The following is a 15,987-nucleotide window of genomic DNA, read 5'->3' as shown; positions in this document are numbered from 1 at the left end:
AGAGATGCGCCAATCTGACCGGAAACTTCACCACTTTCGGGCACAAGTGCACTGGTGACAAAAGGACCTGTATGGTAATGACAAATGATAACAGCGATTCGAACGCTTGTTGATTATACACAGGTCACGCACGTGTTTCAGCAGATGTTTGATATTTTGCTTGATCGCGTGCTTTTAAAGCAAACAGAATATAGCAAACAGCTAGCTAAAAGCGATATTAGTTATCGTCAACACGAGAGCGAGAGAAGGCTGTTCAAGATAGAGACACAGTTTCATTTCGTTCATAACGCGATTTTAGTGTTTGGAAATGTTCAATATAGTCGATCAATTCAGTTTCATAATAATTACGTACTTTATTGAAATTGTTTCCGCTTTATAGGAACATATGTACATGGTGTACACATTTGAGGGAATATGCAAATGCAATTTTTTATTTGTTCTTCTTATTTATTGGTATTCAACAATGATATTGGATATGATATAATTGTACAGTTTGTACATACACGGCAAAAAATTTTACGAAATCCGTAATCGATATTAACCGACCGAATTAACAATGAACGAACCGTATTCTCTGGAAATGATGCGAGATATTCTGGAAAATTGATATTCCCTCGACTAAAAATATGTTACGTTCACACTCACTCGTGTTCGTTACAAGTTCCAATGTGAAATGTCATACAGAGTGAAACAAGGAATTGTTGCAAATATTAATTTAATTTTAGTATCAAGAATCATTCTACGTACATGTAGAATTCTTTCTCATCTTTTCTTTTCAGTCTTCTTTTTTCTCTTTTCGCTCGATACTATCAAGTTCGTGGTTTAATGCTGCCCAAAATGAGCTCGTACTCGGACAAAATTAAAAGAAATACTATATTTTAGCGTACGAGTGTCTCTTGCGATCCGCTAGGACATGTCATATAACGAACATCGTGAAAGTTTAAAATCTGCAAATATTCCTTTCACGTTTGCTTCTTTCTCTTCAGGTAAAGCGGTTTTCTTACACTACCAGCACCGAAGATTCAATGTCTAGTCCACAAACTTGGTCGGTGGAGAGAAAGTGTACTAACAAATGCGACTCCGGATGTATAGTGGTCGGTGAACGAACAAAACTCTCCGCTTGCACCACTTGCTGCGAGAAATCGTTTTGCAATATCGGTACCGGTGCTGCGAACGATCTGACGATAAGAGGGATCGATCTGTTTCTAGCTTTAGTATTACAAATTACATTAACAATTATCATGTATCCGTCCTGACATTGCAGACGAAGTAACACACGATCGTGAATCATTTTCAGTCGCCGATGAGAATAATTGGTTCCATTAACGCGTTTATACGTACATTGTAACATACACTGTAATATTACACAACAACACGATACATAAGATTTGTCGCATTACCAATGAAAATGCTGTTTTCATTTTGTAAATGTGTACATGGAGTTTCATTCCTTATGTGTTTCATAATAATATTACGATGAATATTGATTAATAAGTGAATAAAATTACGACGATATCGATAATACGAAGCTCAGAAATAAGAAAATAATAATGATGTTCTCGTTCTACTGTCGATAAATCAAAGAACAATCGATAATATAAAAAGGGGATGTTCTTAAGAATACGATGCTCATAATTATAATAATTGCAAATACAATCAAATCTACGAGAATGAGATTTAAAACACTGCTAAGTTATTACTCGATCGTTCAACGAACCAATGTAATTTAAATTGTAAATTTTAGAAAAATTGTTATAGCGATACACTACCAATAAATTGTATAAAGTAACAAACTTTTCTAAAAAAAAAAAAAAAAAAAAACTCATTAAAACTCTCGATATAGTAATAAATACTTTTTATCGATTTCCATTTTTCCATTATCCTCTACTTAATTCCGAGGGATGTCAATGAGAAACATATTAGGTTGTTCCAAAAGTCTCTGTCTGTTTTATAAGAAAATAATAGATGCACAACATTTTTTCTTTTATATTATTTTATTGAATTTTGTATGATCCGTTTTCTACTAATAGAACAAAATGGATCATAATGTAAAACAAAAAATGATGTGCATCTGTCACTTCCTTATAAAAGGAAAGAAATTTTTGGGAAAACCCAATAGAATGGGAATTTTCTCGTGGACACATAACATTAGAAAATTGTACACAACTTTTATTTAAATTCCTTCGTACGATCTCTGTACAATATTCTTTTATTAATTATACCTTAATTTTCTTTTTATTTTACTTTAATTTTTAAGTATCCTCCGATTGGTTTCCAATTATTTTGATTATTTTGCAGGAAGCCAACAATTTTAACGATCGGCATATTTTTCGATACTCGTGAACAAGAGTGTACAACCTGGACGTTTATACACACCCACATTTCTCTCAAACGCACAAACATCCGCATTCCGTTTATAATACTAAAATTTCGCTGGAAACAGGGAAACGCGAGATCGGGTATCTACTAAATCGCTTAAACTATATAGTTTATACCAGCGCGTTTACAGCTGTAACCAATTAACGTAATTACACTGCCTAAATGAAAGCATTCAGTTTATACTCGTGCATTCTGTTCTTTCAACAGCATCCTGGAAATCTGCGTATTATCATTTTCGTAGAAATCGAGAGAGCTTAGGTTGAATGTAGATCCGACATCGTCAAACGGAAAATTACAAAGTTCTTGAATTCCTGGAAGTTTTTAACGGGATATAGGGTTTGTTCCAATGGAAAACGCATATTCGTTTCTAGGAATCGGTTTTAATTAAATTTCCACATCCGTGAACAAAGGGATATGATTTATCGTGCGATAGCATATAATGAAAACTAAGGCAAAGAATGGAATTTTTTTATTTTTCGCAGAAAACGCGAGACGACATCGCCTTGTTAAGAGGAAATAAAACCATTCCAGGAAAGAATAACGATCGTCGTTAAGCGTAATGTAATTTCTTTCTGAAGAGTCATACTAATCTATCGCCCACGCGTAATGCCTCGATGCTAAGCATCTCTCATTTTGCATCTCGTTCGTTGCCATTCATCTCGTCGTGTAAAACGCAAATAAAATGAAAAGAAATAATTTTTATTCCAAGAAGCAATTATTCAAACAACAATTTATCAACGGATAAGAAAATCAGAAATGTCCCTTTTAATATTTTTAAAATTAATATTAAAACCATCTTTCTCTTCTTTTTTACACTCTTACTTATCTGAAATTCTTTATCTCCTAATTTCGATAAACCATTTTACAAAACGTAGGCTATTGTCCGTTTTACGTTTAACTGTTATGAAATTTTGCAGTCCATTTACGCATAATCTTGCGAGTAAAGTACATTTTGCCAAAAGTAATCGAGCGTCTGTCTACTTTTGAACAATACTGTACCCAACAGCTACTTACAGTGGCTACAAAAAGTATTTCTGTATTATTTCTACTATTGTGTTTATCCCAGCGTGTTAATCAATTATATTAATTGAAAGCATATTAATTGTCCTCTGTCTGCAAAAGCCTTACCGACATTTACACGCTGGATCGTTTAGGATCATGCAATATCTGTTTACGTTCTCGTGTTTTAAAAAGTGTGCTCAAAAATTCTTGAATACTCTTGCAAGTTGCTAGAATATCTTCCAATAATTTTCATATCGATACATGTGAATCTTTTTAAGCGAAGCGGAATCTAAGCAAAAATATGAAGAAAGTGGAAAATCATTTAAAGTCACTGGTCGAAAACCACCCACTATGCAGATGGACAGATAAATTTCGCGTCACTTGATAGTACTATCGTATGACTACGAACTATTGACACTAGTTGAAAGCGAAATGTAACGGCTGATGAAAAGAAATTGGAAAAGATAGAGATACGTAAGTATTAGCATTAGGTTGGCATAAAAGTTTCTTTCGTTTTGTGAGGAAATAATAAATGTACATTTTTTCTATCATATTATTGTATTGAATTATGTATGATCTATTTTGTAGTAATAGAATCCATTTTATTTTATTCATACAGAATTCAATAATAATAACATTATATTTCCTTATAAAACTAAAGAAACTTTTGGGACAACCTAACGCATATAAATACCTTTTCACAGCCACTGTATAAGATTATAAAAGATACTGATATACAAGATATTGTTAGCTGTAGCTGCACACCCACCACGCACTGAGCATCGCAAATATCGAAAGCCCTGAAGAAAATTTGAAGAAGAAATGCTGTAATTTTATAAAACTGAATTCTAATCGACGAGACGAGTAAACGTGTGACAGATATCGTAGAATAGAAAATAAAAAAAAGTGTGTAATAGGCAAAAAAAGAAATGTTTAATATAAATTTTACTTAGAATTCATACACGTAAGTAGATATGACTTTTCTGCCAGTCACTGTGCATTATCTCACATAATTTATCTCTCGTACTTATTCTTTCATCCAGGCAAAGGAAGCTGTCGGAACAGATTTAATTCCCGTTCATTAGATTCGTCGCCTTACTGAATACGATATTCTCGAGTTCGCGGTTCAAGGGAAAGCGAAGAATTCTGGTGGGGTCGAGAGCAACGTTCAAGATGAAATCCTCGGCCCTTGTTAAATCGTCTCGGTCGGGGTCGAACAATGCGTTCGCCAGCATCCTCGTTTCTCGGTGATTGCACATAAAGCTGCCATTATTAGAACTTCAGTGGGCGGTAAGCGCTGGTGCTTTTTCCAGTCTCGCGTTCGCGCTTTACTCTTACGCACAATTCGCCGCTGCACTCGCGTGCGTTTCCAGCCGCGTTCATCCGTCCATGTGGCTTCCAGTCGTAGCACGAAGCTCGTTCGTCGCGTTTACTCCACTTTTTTCATCGAAAAATTTTATCCGGAATATCACGTTCGACTCGACGACCGATTAATTATCGTATTTTACTTTCACCGATGGTGCATCATTTTCATGGGAAACGTTTAAATTTCCACGTGGTGCCACGTGGTGGAAAAATTGGCCACCAGTTGCTGCACGACGCTCCTTCGTCGCGTCTACTCTACTTTTTCGTCGAAACCTTCTGTCCGGGGGTATCGCTATCGACCCGAAATCCGATCGATCGTCTTATCCTTCCGTCCTTTTCGCGAAAGTCGTTCGAATTTCTGTGACGCGCGCGTGGAAAACACTGGCGCGAATCTTCGAGTTAGTGAGAATCTTTGGCTCGAATTTGATGATTCGTTCGCGTGGGAATCGCACGGCGAGGCGTGCGATTGTCGCGATCGCTCTTATCGCTCGCTCCACTTACGTTCCGCTTCGTTCTACCGACTACTAGTTTGCTGCATTCCCGGTTACTTTACTGGTGGTGAATCGTTAATCGACGCGAGTTACCGCCGACGAGCTTGTTACGATACGCAAGTACAGTGGAAAAAGGAGTTTAGCGAAACAGTTTCGTAAAGCTAAACGATTGGACGAATCGAAAGGAATTGGAAGTCGTTCTAAGAATTCTGTTCGAAGACAGCTTTGAGAAGGCGAACGGCGATTGAAAAAAGAAGAAATTGAAAGACGTCGAAGGAAATCGAGAAACGTTCGAATTCAACGAGGCAGTTTCCTACGCCTAGAGACGATGATCGAAGGAAATTGAGAAAGATTCGTCTGTATTTTAAGATTCTGTATCAATTTGGTATAAATAGGTCGAGCAAATATTCACGGTTAATCTTTTCGATAAAGCACTACCTACAAAACCACTGCATTCTATGATTTCATTTCATCTCTGGCGTACCGTAGAATCGTTCCCTTCTCCATTATACGATCGATTAAACAACACCCTGTGTATTAAAACCAACGATTCACCTTCGTATTACTTCCGCGCGAGCTACGTGATAAAGCGCGAGGCATTGAAAATGTTAGATCGCGAGAGTATCGTCGCATCCGCGTCTATATGACACGGCGTTTCGAACGCGTTACGAACCGGCGAAATGAAATGAGAATATCGGGTCTGCGAACTAGCTGCTTTCATCGCGATAACTACGTCTGCGAGTGAACGAGCATGCCTGGCGAGTTTTGGGTAGCCAGAAAATCCTATTGAAATTTCGATCAAAGCGCGCGAGACATGACGCGATCGAAACTTCCCAGTTTTCTCCTCGCCACGTGGCTGCTCGGCACGATCGCTACTAAATCGCGAATGAGCGACTTTCTGCAAAGCTTGCAGGACTACGAGATCGTTTACCCTCGAGTGATCCCGAATGAGAGCGCGCGGAACAGAAGATCGACCCACGAAGACCGAGAAACTTGGCGCGAGTATCTCCACCAAGAGCCGGTGTTCCTCGAGATCAGTAACTGGACCGTAAGGACCATGGCCAACGATCGATTGATACTGTCGTCGAATTTCACCGTGAATTGGGTGCGCCGGGGTAAAACCAAGTCCGAGCGACGTAACGCCAAGGCGAACTGCGATCTTCGACAAGGCAGCTTGGAAGGAGACGCGAGTTCCTTCGTCGTCGTGACGATATGCGAAGAAGAAGTGTACGCCTTGATGTTGATCGGGCAGAGATCGTTCTTCGTTCAGCCGCTGACGAATGGCCAGCATGTGATGTTTCAGCCGAAAAACGAAAAGTGGTGGTCGATCAGGAATAATTCGAGCTTCGTGTCTGTGAATCCGGAAAATCCTGCAGGTGAGAAGGATCGTTATCGCGATGGCTTTTCATCTTTCGTTAGACGGTTGGATGTAGGTGATTGGTTGATCGATTTACCGACTTCCTTGCCAATTATGTTATAAGCTTCTTACTTTGCGATCCGCCGTTAATTGCTTCTTCTATTCTAAAAATGACTCTGATCGTGATACTGTAAGAACTGATAGCGTCGATATGATAATACCATACATAGAGTATGAGAGTAATCGTAGTACAAACGAATATATATATATTCGGTTTAATAAATTTAATTTAATAAATTTAAACCGTCAAACAGAGAGGGCTTAATCTGCAGGCAAAAAGAAGAAAAAGAAATAATCATTTAGAAAGCGAACGACCATTAGCTAATTCCAATTTGAAAATATCGCCAAAGTCAAAGTCATTTTGAACAAATGTTTCCTGTACGCGTTACCGTTTGGCCTGGACGAACTTCTCGGACGTTGATGTCCGTACATTTATATATATATATGCATTTCTGATAATCATTTTCAACTCGCACAGAGAAGAAACATCACTGAGGCTACCGTGAATTAAATTCGCGAATCAAGTAACAGGATAGATACGATTCATACGAAGCTTTGCGTCGTTATTCGAGGTAGGAAAAGCTTTAGCAGTGATATCGAGAAAAGCGAAACTACGAAATCATCGCCGTCGTCGAGACAGAAATTGCTGCGAATATCGCGGAAAGCAGAGCGACGGTAAAGAGTATTACAGGAAAAAGTTGTTCGGAATATTAGCCTTGGCAAACATATTTCAAAGCCGTTGAATATGGCGAGATTGTCCGCTTTGTAAATATTTACCGAAAAACATGTCGTACGAAGCTGGGCAATAAACGCGTTTTTCCACAGTTACAAACAAGTATCGTACGTATGAAACAAGTAACGACGAATTTTCCATTCCACGGCACGCGACAATTGACCGTATTATCAGCGTTTCGTCAGACTTTCAAGAACTGCGTTTTCTTTTCTGTATTTATGATTTCGCAACTGTAAAACGGAAGGTTTATTCTGGAGATGCGAGTTCGCGTGAACAACTAGCGCAACGAGTAAAAACACGCGGTTTTTGGAACTCGATCGAATTGGTGGCAACTGTGTGTACGAGATCGTATTAATCTCATCGTTGATCGATGTCAGGCTTCTATCCGAGCACACGGACAACGTTCTCCAACGACCAATCAAAGATACTAGATAATTATTTTGCATTGTATCATTATTGTAGCTATTAACGACACGGGCTTGTTGTCGCATGATAAAAAGCATGCAACTGCGCTGACACGATAATACAGCGAACCTTTGCACGCTGCGATGGAAAACGCGTCGCTACCTGCTTCGTACGAACGATACTCGTTTGGAATTCTGTAAAGAAACGTCCGTTGACGAACATTATATAAAATTCTTCCTTCTTCTTCTTCTTCTTGTCTGTAAATCAACTCCTTACAATTTGGCGGTTTAAATTTGGCACACCCCGTATATACAGGATGCAACCGAACAACGTCTGAAAGCGAGAACAACGCGAATCCTTGTGGAAAAATGAAGAAAAAGTATAGGATAAAACGTTCTCATTTTCGACTTGGAGAATCGAGTCTGAAAATTTATCAAGTATACTCGAACTGTATCTGAATATCGGTTCGAATAATAAATTTATTTAATTGTATAATTAATTTATTACAAAGGAAATACAATCTGGATGTGAATATCAAATGGAAACAAATTTTGCTAAGTTGAAAATCGATCGTATCGTAATTTCCACGACTCGTTGTTTACGGATTAAAAATCTGTTTTACGAATACGAGGACCTATATATCTACTATTATTAATCAATTTTTATGAAAAATTTCGTACGATGCGCGGATAAATTCTAATTTGATAAATTGTTGGAAACGTGGAAAATTGAATGCAATAAAATTACGTAGCACGGTTTACACGGTTGCAACTTTATGACCCATTTAGGTCGAGTAGCAATGAAATTTATTGCATATATCGGAAATTCAAGGCACGTAATTGGCAGTTTATAAACAAATTATTTGTTCTCTTAATTAAATTGCCCGCGTCGAAAGCTGTGAAACGTTTTTGTATCGAAATCGAAGAATCCAACATCGCGATCCTATGGATCGAAGAATGCGACGTAAATGTTCGAAGTATGGTTGAGAAACGATAGAAAATTCCAAGTGTTACGCTGTATTTCTCGTTCGATTTAAATCGAAATTTTAATGAGGAACAGCGCCGATTGATATTTAAAAGTGAAAGTGACGGTTAAGAGCAACGAAGAGCAGGTTTTGTTAAAAGCAATTGGTCTATTTACCTCGCTGTTTAAACGGCTTTGTTTGACGTTACTTTGATCAATTTCCATTGACACTTTTATAGATAGCATGCTTTTTTACGGATGGAAAGCCGTCTGATGGAAATTTGTCTGAAATGTCCGTCGTAAAATTGCATTTTCGCGGGCAACAGAAAACAATGGAATTTTGTACAAAAGCGCAATACTTTAATTAGCGCAAAATTCCATTTTCCCCGCTGGGAAATTGAATTTTCTATTAAAGCGTGATACGTTTAATCAGCGGTGGCGTAAATTCAACAAACTAACAACTGGAATATTGACTTGTCACAATTTTGTGACACCGTATATGTCGTTGATACGTTCCAGTCTGGTCGTATTTACAATTTCAGAAATTTTGCAACTATTTTTTCATTTTATCCGTAACGAGAATAGCGAAGATAAGACAGGCAAACGTGGTAAAACGTTGATAATTCGGTTACAGGGAAATCGAATAAATTTGAAGTTGAAGAAAGTAAGAGAAAGTCGAAACGAAGCAAACGCGATTCCTTAAGCCACGATGTTCAGGGATTTTATAATCTTTCCGGTGACGTCTTCGACGTGGAATACCCAGAAGCTGAGAAATTGATTCTGTACGATGAAAAAGACGATGTCTCCACAGAATACAACGATACAATAGTGGAAGAATTATCGATCGACGTAAATCCCGAGGAAATTGGATACTTCTCTGGTCCTAAATGGCAAAGGAACAGATTATCAAGTAAGTCAAATATTTTTCCAAATGCCATTCTTGTACGATCGTTGCTTTTCTACTTGCCACGTACAATATAGCGGTTAATAAATTAACGAATCATCGAATATTACTGAAAGAAAGAAATTGTACTGATATTCCAATCTATCGTGTACAAAAGTAATAATAACAGCATGTAATATAAGAATAGCTCATCTTCAGCCTTAAAAGGAACTCGGTTTACAATTATTCTCCCTATTGCGTTCCACTCTCGCTTGATCTTCTACACGTTCATTTATATTTCGCTGTTTTTAATTTATTTCATTATCCCCTGTCTATTACACATATGTATATTGTCCATTGCACGAATATTTATCTATCTTGCCTAATTTAATGTAAAAAAATAGAAAAATAGAAAAATTTGCTGGAGGAATACGTTTACCAAAATTTGTCAAGAATTTTAAAGAAATTTGCAGGATGAAATTCACGGTGATACCGAATTGATATTTTTGAAATTATACTTTTGAAATAATTATTTATATCATAATAATTATTCCACGAATACTTGCTCGTAGATATTAATTTATGCTTTTAATAACCATGCGTTTAAGCTATCAAGTCGAGTCGAGTAGACTTTCTAATTTCGTGGAAGATAAGTCGATTTCTAAGATAAGTCATTTCTAGAGAAAAGACCAGCTGCTAAGGATTCGCCGCCACGATGGCTAGAGCTTGGAATAGCTGCTGATTACTCCGTGGTAGATTTTCATGGAATTCGAGTACAGCAATATATCTTGGCTCTTTTAAACATCGTAAGTAATACCAAACGAAATTCTGTTATTATACTTAGATATAGAATACCTCCTTCTACATATGTACGCAAGCAACCGGGAAACCGTAATGGAATTTTGTAATCGATTAATTTCAGCCATTCGGTAATTGGTTTTCCAATGCTGTTGAGATTAATAACGTACATTTCCTAAGATAAATATAACGAATAAAATTAATTTTTTAAGAAAATTATATAAGATACGATGTATTTACGAGAGTTTTGAATAATAATTTATTTGTAAGGCTGTAATACTGTTTTAACGCCTGTTACATTTTCGTACGTATTTTAATTCTAGGTCAGTGCAATTTACATGGATCCATCGCTCGAATCCAACATGATTCTAGTGATCGTACGAATGATTTTATACGCGGAAAAACGAGACGGTATGGTAAGCGATTTCCATTAAATTAAATCATTTAAGTGTCAATTATTTTATTTTCTACTTATCTGTACAGTGTATGGTATATAAATTATATAGGTCAAAATATCTGCGCACGACGTTTTAGATCGATAAAATGCAACGAGTTCCATTTTGTTAAATTGGACAACCGTGAACGATCCCTTGGAAACAAATTTCCAAACAAACAATCTTCACGAATCATTGACAAACCTCGCATTTATCGTGTATCCGAAATATCTGTATAATCGACTATTAAACCTTTTTCATCTCTTAAGAATCTTAATTTAATGTTATAGACCTATGATAATACCATTGATATACGACACTTGCGATTCCTTTTACTTTTCTTTTTCTGCTATTCTTCTCTGCCGTTGAATCAACATTTCAACATTTTTCAGAAAGATTAAAATACTAACAACGTTACAAGTTACATTTGATTACAATCAACAACACGATTACTTGCACATATATTTATTATCATTGACGAATATTTATATATAGTATATAATGCATGATGTAATAATAAATATAATATATTCGTAATATTTGCTAGCTTTTATTAAGAAAATATTAAACGTTGTCGTAGGTCCGCCGTGGCGATGCCAGACGATCTCTCGAGAACGTGAACAAATGGAACAGAAAGATGCTGTCCTCGAAGGACGTAAATCACGATGTTGCTGTATGGTTGACGCGGTTAGATATAGGAGGTCCTTCCGGTTACGCACCTGTGTCAGGAGTATGCGATCCCGCGAGATCGTGCGCGTTAAATCGAGACGAAGGCTTGACCAGCGCCTTTATCATCGCTCACGAAGTAGCACACATGTGAGTGTCCCACATGTTGGGATATCGTTGGCAAACTGAAATATTTATAACTGGCCTGGGTATTTACGCAGAGACCGTGTGCTATTTATTTATGCAAATACGCACTTTTACGAGAATAATTTGAAAAATGAAATCTCCATAGGAGAACTTATTATCTTTACCGAATATCACAACGAGTACTGTACTTTGAATCTGCCATAGATTTTTGCGTATTATGTGCGTTCTTGCGGCTTTGCGATTCCTATCTATTTGTAACATAAATCTCTTCTAGATCCTCTTGTTTCGTTCCTCGCTTTTGTCTCCAAAAAATGACGTTTGCTTTTTGAGACAAAAGCGATACTGCGTTTATATTTATATTTAACATTAGCGCGTTCTTATTGCCATTATACTTATTCGCTACACGGAGGATGTAGAAAAATTGTAGTAAAATCACAGTATAGAGGAATTCTACGCTTCTGGATCGACGGAGATTTAAAAAAGTGGGACGCAAAGTTGACCTTGACCCTGTTTCTCAGCGTCAAATTTCTTTTTATCGCATCGTACGGTACTCGTCGCGAGTGTTGACTTTGCAAAGGAAACCGTGGCTCGCAACTCGTCCGTCCTCATAGAAAATAATATTACAAGGTTGCATTAGCTGTCGCATAGATGCCACAAACAATATGCTGGTATTTCTCGCATTCAAATAGAAAGTAAATAGCGCGATACTAATGACGAAACGGGAAATTAAAGGAACCAAAGAGAAAGGAGCATCTAACTTTGTAATCTGGAAATATTAGAAAATCGCTTACCGTATGAAAAGACTTTTCCAGAGCGAGGAGGTTTCCATGTTACTAGTTTTTCTTCTTTCTTTTTTCTTTTGCCAATGAACGCGCGCGCAGAGAACGTACGAAGGTGAACAACGTTTCTTCCGAACAGAATCGCGTTTCTTTGCGCGTTGGTCGATGTAACTCGCGTTGTTCCACCTAAGAAACGTACAAGGTTGATCGTGCGAAAAAGAAAGAAGCGATCGAAAGTGCTTGACAACGAGATAACGAGGACAACGAATGCTTCGTGACGGTTTTTTTGCACAAAACTACCAAGAGAGCCGCTCCTGCGTAATCTCCTACAAACGCCAACAAGATTATTTCTTTGTCCGCTTCGACAACGACACAAACGTGTTTCCCGTAGTCTAGGTCTGACTCACGACGGAGACGAAACGACCGGAAACGCGTGCAAGGAAGAGGGATCTCGAGGAAGCGTGATGGCACCGATGGTCGCTGCCACGTTCCATCATTTTTATTGGTCCCCTTGCTCGAAAAAGGAGTTCCATCGTAGAGTGAGGTAAGGATGCTCGTTCTACACAAGAATATCCTTCTTAGAATTACATACTCCTAAAATAGGTACTTGCAGACGGTGGTCCTGTTTGTCGAATAAGCCGAAGCACGATGGCCTCTCCCAACTGAGAGACACCATTCGCGAGACGTTTACGATGGACGAGCAGTGTCGCATGGAATTCGGCGAAGGGTACGTTTCATACGCAAATTATCGTTGCTCGGCCTTTCGATAACGAGTTTTCCATCGAATTCAGTTACGAGCACTGCAAGACCTTCGACGTGGCGGAACCGTGTTCTCGTCTGTGGTGCGGTAACAGTAACGTGTCTGAAACATGCAAGACTAAGAAGGGACCGCCTCTGGAGGGTACATTATGCGGTGACTCGAAGGTAAAGCGACAGCAGGTAGTTTAACTTGGTTACTAATAATTAAACCGCGGAGTTTTACGTTTATACGTTTTATATTTATATAAAATATAATTATAATATATAATATTATACATATAATATTATATAATATTTTATATTAATATTATATAATAATTATATAATATTATAATTATATAATATTTATATAAAAAAGATTCGCAGACGAGAAGATGCACAGGATGCCGAAATGGCAATAAATAATAACGGAACAATTGTTTATCTAGAGCCCACTTTTTAAGTCGTATTCATGGAGATACGAATTTGCGTAGATATCTACAGTCTACTGATGAACGATAAGTATAACGAAAACGAAATGAACGATTAGCACGGTTTAATCAACGCGTTTATAACTGCCTTCGTTGCACTTCTCACTGCGGACGCGTTAAAGAGTTATCTCGCAAGGAAACAATTTTTTTAATTAATTACGATAATTAGTAGCGAATAAATAGCATACGTACCATAGTAGACACGATTAGTATGTTATCATGTATCAATACACGTTATATACAGTACAGTATAAATATTTCAGTGGTGTATAAACGGTCGATGTCAGTCGACGAATAGAAAGAGCTTCGATTTCGGTATAATACTAAATAAACCGAGAGACGGAGGTTGGAGCGCTTGGAGCGGCTGGGAGAAATGTTCGAGGACTTGCGGAGTAGGAGTACAGTGTCGAACGCGAAAATGCAATAAACCTTTGTTAGTATTTGGATTACCTAATAGATTTTTGCGTATTATGTGCGTTCTTGCGGCTTTGCGATTCCTATCTATTTGTAACATAAATCTCTTCTAGATCCTCTTGTTTCCAAATTATTTATTATTATATATGTCGAATTGTCGTTTGGATTTCGAGCGCGAGACAATTCTTCGTTAGCATTTGCCATCATGATGTTCAATAAAGGTTGTATTTTCATAAAATTATATTTCTTTACAAAGTTTGATAAATAATTAGTTTAACGGTTAACTAAGATAACAAACAATAAGTAAACAAATGCTTTAAATAATATTCTTGGGTTCTGTAACGAATCCACGGTCAACGGGAAACTTTCTGTACGTTTTAATATATTTTTGATAGCACACTGACACGTTCACTCAGGCACAGGGTTTCTCTAAGACTGACTCCAAGACGATGACAGTAAACTCTCCAAGGAGATTGCAAAATAAATGACAGATACAGTTACATATATCAAATACATATCGATCGGGAATATCAACAAATTCCCAAGCGCCGTAACTAGGCAGTTCCACATAAACCAGCATTGCTCCTGATCAAGACTTGATTGTTTATACAGCGTATCCCTTAACACTGGAACCTCCTTTGTAAAACATTTCGTTTATCCCGTGACGGTGGCTACGTTCGGCGACCAGTTATGTCACCCCGAGCCCAAGTATTGAGAAATCTTCCAAAAGAAAGGCTCGATGTCTCTACATCTCCGACATATATATATATATTTCCAAATTAGTCTCAATTTTTACCGGTGTAATCATGATAGACACGTCTCGTTACATTGAAGTGAAGTGAAGAAAAACACTAACACACATAATATATATTCGCAAAAATCTTCTATCTAATATTTTCGTCAACTACTGTATACACATTTATTAGATATTTGTGTGAGATTAAAATCGACAGATACGATAAAAGAATATTGTAGAGGTATAGCAATAAGAAAGTACAAGGAAAGTATAGCTCGTTAATTTGAATTACACCAGATTGTCAGTCATCTATTAGGTCGTGTTAATCTCTGAATAAATTCTTAAATAAATAAGTGTTAATAAAGATAAAGATAAAGAAGTGTTAATTAAACTAGAGACACTTAACATTTATTAGCATTTGTTCTTCCCCATTACTTCTTGAATAGGTCCTTTAGGGAAGAACAGAGAGACGGTTCGCTGGATTCCGTCTGATTCCGATTTTGATTCTTGGTATTTGAAAACCAATTTGTCACTTTGCCTGACATTGGTTTGTTCGGAGATACCGAGGGCTTTCCGCTCGACCCGGAAGCCCCCGTATCGTTTCCCTTTTGCGCCGTTAACATCTTCTCATTGCGCTACCAAATACCTACGGACAAAATTGTTCTTATAAATTTATGAATATTATGTGTTTACGTATTTGAATGAAAATTTTTATGAAACGAGATTTCGCGTTAAAATACGTAATAGTTACTACGATAATTTACATGTTCTTTTTACCAAGATGAAAATGTATATGTAAATTTACTTGATGTATATGTAAATAGAAATATTTATATGTAATATTTATATGCTTGTATTTAAAATATTTTCATGCTTAAAGAATAAAGGTCATAATGTTATAAATATTTAAATCCTTGCACCTCTCCTTTATCGCGTAAGAAAGAGAAACTAAAAGTTTCACTCCAGAGAATGAGCTTCGTTCTAAAACAAATCAAATAACATATATTTCAGTATTTAACTGTTATTTAATATTCCTAATATTCCTAATAATATTTAATATTCCTATATTATTAATATAGATGAGAAGTCGATAAGATAGTTTACAATCATTAAGTACAGTATCGCAGATCCACCATCAGAGGTCAG

At 37.0% G+C, this 15,987-nt stretch overlaps 2 protein-coding genes and 2 long non-coding RNA genes across 9 annotated transcripts; 3 read left to right on the top strand and 1 right to left on the bottom strand.

Annotated features, from left to right (window-relative positions):
- Positions 1 to 1,793, top strand: LOC126928228 (uncharacterized). Its single transcript, XR_007716456.1, has 2 exons — positions 1 to 74; positions 987 to 1,793. It is a non-coding gene; the product is annotated as an uncharacterized LOC126928228 (long non-coding RNA).
- Positions 1,794 to 2,154: 361 nt separating this feature from the next.
- LOC126928227 (uncharacterized) lies at positions 2,155 to 4,345 on the bottom strand. Its single transcript, XR_007716455.1, has 2 exons — positions 3,508 to 4,345; positions 2,155 to 3,398 (listed from the first exon to the last, which is right to left on the bottom strand). It is a non-coding gene; the product is annotated as an uncharacterized LOC126928227 (long non-coding RNA).
- A 1,017-nt stretch (positions 4,346 to 5,362) lies between these two features.
- Positions 5,363 to 15,744, top strand: LOC126928224 (A disintegrin and metalloproteinase with thrombospondin motifs 1-like). 4 transcript variants are annotated; one of them, XM_050744055.1, is made up of 6 exons: positions 5,374 to 6,613; positions 9,390 to 9,665; positions 10,320 to 10,444; positions 10,760 to 10,852; positions 11,451 to 11,965; positions 14,840 to 15,744. In XM_050744055.1, the coding sequence occupies exons 1-5, from the start codon at positions 6,052 to 6,054 to the stop codon at positions 11,688 to 11,690; spliced, it is 1,296 nt and encodes a 431-aa protein (XP_050600012.1). In that variant the 5' UTR covers positions 5,374 to 6,051; the 3' UTR covers positions 11,691 to 11,965; positions 14,840 to 15,744. The 4 variants fall into 4 exon arrangements, with proteins under 4 accessions (XP_050600015.1, XP_050600014.1, XP_050600013.1 ...); XM_050744058.1 differs by lacking the exons at positions 11,451 to 11,965; positions 14,840 to 15,744 and adding an exon at positions 10,971 to 11,048 and having other exon boundaries at positions 5,363 to 6,613; positions 10,760 to 10,847; XM_050744057.1 differs by lacking the exons at positions 11,451 to 11,965; positions 14,840 to 15,744 and adding an exon at positions 10,971 to 11,051 and having other exon boundaries at positions 5,365 to 6,613.
- On the top strand, positions 12,003 to 14,033 carry LOC126928225 (A disintegrin and metalloproteinase with thrombospondin motifs 14-like). 3 transcript variants are annotated; one of them, XM_050744059.1, is made up of 4 exons: positions 12,003 to 13,006; positions 13,076 to 13,189; positions 13,254 to 13,401; positions 13,580 to 14,033. In XM_050744059.1, the coding sequence occupies exons 1-4, from the start codon at positions 12,927 to 12,929 to the stop codon at positions 13,661 to 13,663; spliced, it is 426 nt and encodes a 141-aa protein (XP_050600016.1). In that variant the 5' UTR covers positions 12,003 to 12,926; the 3' UTR covers positions 13,664 to 14,033. The 3 variants fall into 3 exon arrangements, with proteins under 3 accessions (XP_050600016.1, XP_050600017.1, XP_050600018.1); XM_050744060.1 differs by having other exon boundaries at positions 12,005 to 13,006; positions 13,254 to 13,386; XM_050744061.1 differs by having other exon boundaries at positions 12,007 to 13,006; positions 13,254 to 13,386; positions 13,588 to 14,033.
- Positions 15,745 to 15,987: the final 243 nt, after the last annotated feature.

This window comes from Bombus affinis, unplaced genomic scaffold, assembly GCF_024516045.1.
Source record: "Bombus affinis isolate iyBomAffi1 unplaced genomic scaffold, iyBomAffi1.2 ctg00000693.1, whole genome shotgun sequence".
Taxonomy (NCBI): Eukaryota; Metazoa; Arthropoda; class Insecta; order Hymenoptera; family Apidae; genus Bombus; species Bombus affinis.
The sequence above is the reverse complement of the archived record's forward strand: the minus strand, read 5'-3'. Positions and strand labels throughout refer to the sequence as shown.